Raw genomic sequence first — 4,720 nt, 5'->3', positions numbered from 1 at the left:
GGAAGGAGAGGGAGAGGGGGAAGTGGAGGAGGAAGGAGAGGGGGAAGGGAAGAAAAGAGAAGATGAAGGGGAGGAGGAGGGAGAGGGAGAAGCAGAGAAAGGAGAGGAGGAAGCAGAGGAGGAAGGAGATGGGGAAGGGAATGAAGGAGAAAGTGAAGGAGAGGAAGAAGGAGAGGGGGAAGAAGAAGAAGGAGAAGCGGGGGAAGCAGGGGAGGAGGAAGAAGAGGGGGAAGCAGGGGAGGAAGGAGAGGGGGAGGGAGAAGAGGAAGGAGAGGGAGAAGAGGAGGTAGGGGAGGAAGAGGAAGAAGAGGGGGAGGGGGAAGGAGAGGGGGAGGAGGAGGAAAGAGAGGAGGAGGAGAAAGAAGGGGAGGGGGACCAGGAAGGAGAGGAAGAAGGGGAGGGTGAGGGGGAAGAAGCAGAGTGGGGAGTGAGGGAGAGGGAAGAGGAGGACACTGAGGAAGAAGAGGGGAAATACGAGGAGACAGGAGATGAAGAGAGTGAAAAGCAGGGAAGACCGGGTGAAGGAAAAGGGTCCAACAAAGCAAGCAAAATCAGAGGATCTGTGAAATATGACAAAGATAAGGCATACCCCCCAAAGTTTATTACTAACACAGAGGGCAAAGGGAAAGAGCATGAGGTACAGAGGTTCAAAATGCCAGTGCGGTCAAAACAACTTTTAGAAAATGGGCCACCAGGTTCCAAAAGATTCTGGAATAATGTATTACCACATTATCTAGAATTGAAGTAACAAACTTTAAATTTAAAACTGTTGACCAGCCAACAGTTTGAGCATCTTACACGTAATAGGCACTTAATATGTTTTATTAAATTGCTTTTTGTCATGGTTACTTTATGTGTGGTACAATATAGACTGATAAAGACAACACAAAGCACTGGTAAATTTGGCTCCTCTTAAACTAATATTTTGGTATATTTTCCCCCCAAATTATAAATCTGTCACTAGAAAATATCAAAAGGTCATAGCAGATAATTAACATTATATATTCCTTATTAAAGACAGAGTTAGGAAAGAGTATACTATAAGAATGTTGCATTTGTATATACAAACTGGTCCCTTTAAAGATGGCACAGATCCTTCAAGGCTATAAAAACATCTCATTTCTTACGAGTTTCTTTTGGTCTCTGATTTCAATGTGCCTACTACGTAGAATAATTTTATAAGGTGGATGGTATTGTAAAGCTAAAATGAAGAATTCGCATTTAAAAAAAAATAGTGCTCTTTTTTTACCTTTTATGTGTCCTTTTTGCAACAATCTACCAAGTGTCAGCTGGATTCAGAGCTTAGATCTTAATGTGATGTCTTTTAGTTACTGTCTGGACAAATGGCAGTATATCTCATGAAATGGAGGTGAACCTAAACATATATTTGGGAAGTATGTAAAACTTGTAAGTATTTATTAGCCAGGCAGAGCTCCTCACTGGGGTTCAGTTTCCTCACGTGTAAAATGGAGCGGATTAGATGATAGAACTATAGTCCCTCCTAACTCTCAGATTCTTTTGTTCTAACAGGCTGATTTACTCCCATTGTGTTTGTCATTTGCATAAAAGTTTTTTCAGTTAGAAGAAAAATTGCACTTTAAAATTAATTGAGTTTTCTATAAATTATATATTGTTCTTTACTCTTAAAAACTTAGGAAGAGCTTTAATGTATCTTGTGTTCTGTCATTCTGTATTTCTAAACTATAACTTCTGAGCTTTAACTGTACTATCAGAATCGTCATTCCCAGTGTCTATTATGTACCCTCAGTGTGTTCTTCATTGACTATTCTGTAATTCTGTTTGTTGCTTGTCAGAATGTTTCAAGTAAAATAAAATGTAAATGTATACCATCAGTAATTGTTTGTGGAAAGAGAAACTAACACTAGATACTGAATTTTCGAGAGGCTAGATTTCGATTAGTGTAAATTCAATCTTCCCTTAAAACTTTCAGTATTTTTCATACAGCTAGATCATTTGACTGTTCTTTATTCATAGCTCCCTTTTCAACTGGTTTCCCACCCCAGTCCCTTCCATATCTTGGGCATGAGGGATTTCTTCTACTTTTAGCAAGGAGAATCTGGATGGTAAACTTCCTGTGAATTTTGTGTAGTTGAATCCTGTGCACATTTGATTCTCTGTGAGAAAGAATATGGGGGGAAAGACTAGAATACAAAGAGAAGAAACTCCTAGGAGCAACTGTAGGTTTTGTTTTAGCTTCAGGGATCTCTGGTCGCTTCCCCTAACTAACCAAACACGCTAATTTGGCATTGCAGGGTTCTATCAAATTCTGCCACATTCAGTGACGGTCAGTGAAATGGAATTGGTGCTTTGATCAAGTGTGTGCGCTGTGTTGTTAATGCTAGGGCCCAACATGTTTATTTAAAACGTTGACTTAAAATGATGAACTGAGATGAACGATAGAATGGAGTTCATAAAGGAAAAGCCTTCAGGGAGAAAAGAAACTCTTAACCCTCAAGTTGTTAATGTCAAAGGTGAGACCTCACCAGCCAGCAACACTGAACTGGTGTTCTGAGCATGTGCCCATCTCAGTATTTGAGCTGGCCTAGAGAGCCACTTTCAAACAGCATTTCCTACCCATTTCTTCACATTTCCCACCCATTTCTTCACATTTCCCTGGCCAACCAAAGTGTTGTATGCTCTTTTTGAAGCAGTAGCTCGGGCAGGCATAGTGTTCTGGTCAAGAGCACGGGCCTCGTCATTTTGAGATGTGAGTTAGTACTTGGTAAAACAGATCAGAATAACTGGTTCCTTCTTTATTGTCCCCATCTGCTGGTGGATCAAGCTTTTATTGTAGTTTCTCACTGGTTATTACTGAGGCCAGCGTGAGGGGTGTGTGTGTAGAATCCGTTGAGTTACAGTTTCAAATGAGGACTCTGGCAGAAAAATATTTTCAGGTAAGCTACAAAGGAGTATCACAGAAACATCTGCTGCTGCCAAACCAGTAACTCTTGAGGTGAGTGCAATGAAATGTTTTTTGTAATTGCGTTATAGAGGTCAGCTTGCTCTACACGTATACATTCAAGATAAAATGCTACCATAGAGGAAGGTGCTGTACTTCCTTCTTCCTTCATTCTTCCCAGTGTCCCTGACCTGTAACTTAATATCTGGTACATACTGTTCACTCAACAAATAAGCATGTACATGGCAAGCACCCAAAAGGGAACGGAAGCTTTCCCAAATCAGGGAGAGCTCAAGAAACGAGGGCCGCTTACAGGCAGCCTCCTGTGGCCCTTTTACCTGTCAGGGACATTAGGTGGGTACAGATGTCTTGAAAGGACACCAGGTAAAAGGAGTTCCCATGGCCCTGCCTTTAACTATGACTTAACAATGCCCTTTAGTTACCTGATCTATCCCGCACCCCCACTCCCGTGTTCTTTTTAGCCAGGGCTACCCGAAGATAAAAATATGATCTGAAAACAAATCTTTTGCTTTCCTTCATGAAGTCCCTTAATTAAGAAGACAGTGGTTTTGTGCCTTGAGTATGCCGAGAGGAAGATACAGTTCCGGATCTCAGGGGACTCTTGGCTGTTTCTATAGGCTGACCAGAAACTTTACCCAGACAATAGAGCGTTTCAGGAGTGGCACTTGAGCAGCCACTTCTGCACTTCAGCAGAGAAGGGCTAGGAAAGGGCTTCCAGGGGGCAACGGGGAAATGTCAGCTGAGTCGTGAGAAGTAAAAGCGAGTCATGCAAGCGGCAGGGGCAGGGCTTTCCCAGTTGATGGGAGCCCTGAGAGTATTTCAGTGTGACCACAACTTAAGAGTGTCTTTTGGTTCTGGGTAGAGAGGCAAAGGACCTTAATGTGTTTTTGAAAGATGTTAAACAGCAACAGTAAGGTGATCACACTTGGGCTTTTGTAACGGTCTGGCAGCAATATGGAGGGTGGGTTGGAGAGGAACAAGACCAGAGCCAGGGGTGCCAGTTAGGAGGCAGCTCGAGGAGAGCAGGCAGAGACAGAAGAGGGGACTAGACAGTGTGGACAGAGTTGGGGACATGTGTTATCAAGAGAGCTTTAGGGATAGAATTGGAGGGCTTAGTAAAGAGATGCAACTTGGAGGGAGAGAGAAGGCCAAGCTTTTCCTGTTTCTGTGTGAAGAGCCGGGTGGAAAGGGCGCCATTGGCCAAGGCTGAGAACAGGAGTAGGGGCAGGTTTAGGAGCCTGCTTGGGCTTGTTGACCCAGGAGATGTTCAGCGGACAGATACATGTGTGGGCCTGGAACTCAGGGGAGATTGCTGGGTATCGCCAGCTTTTAGGGGTCATTGAAACCATGAAGTTGAGTGAGAGGCAGCACTCATAGTACGAGAAGAAGAGAACTGAAGACAGAGTTTGAGGAAACCTCAGTAGCTAATGGGGAGGTTGAGAAAGGGAAGTCTGAGAAGGAGGCGGTGTAGGGACACTTTCTAGGAAAGAGAGGTGCCACCCAAGCCAAGGAAGGCATGGTGGAGGGCTGCAGAGAGGTCTGGGAGAGGCCCAGCAGAAGGCTGGCCAGAGCTCACATTGCCAGCAAAGAGGGAGCTCCAGGAAGGCTGCCTTAGAGTCAGGGACTCTGATGCCCTGGGGGAAAACACCTTAGACTTGCACTTGCTATTACTATATACAAGGGTATATAAGCACAGGATGTTGTCGAAGTGAGCTGATCAGCAGAAAGGAAGAGACTACAGAGCTGTCAGTTTCAGGGCGGGGGGGGGGGGGGGGGAAA

At 44.1% G+C, this 4,720-nt stretch overlaps 1 protein-coding gene across 1 annotated transcript; it reads left to right on the top strand.

The window, feature by feature from the left end:
- Positions 1-16: 16 nt before the first annotated feature.
- LOC145718445 (uncharacterized) lies at positions 17-2,192 on the top strand (the record flags this gene model as incomplete). The annotated part of the gene is made up of 1 exon (XM_081809951.1): positions 17-2,192. A coding segment is annotated over one exon (732 nt), but the record flags the coding sequence as incomplete, so codon positions are not given.
- Positions 2,193-4,720: the final 2,528 nt, after the last annotated feature.

This window comes from Leptonychotes weddellii, unplaced genomic scaffold, assembly GCF_054177405.1.
Source record: "Leptonychotes weddellii isolate Sample4059 unplaced genomic scaffold, ASM5417740v2 HiC_scaffold_15774, whole genome shotgun sequence".
Taxonomy (NCBI): Eukaryota; Metazoa; Chordata; class Mammalia; order Carnivora; family Phocidae; genus Leptonychotes; species Leptonychotes weddellii.
Note: the sequence above shows the minus strand (reverse complement) of the source record. Positions and strands in the feature narration are given on the sequence as shown.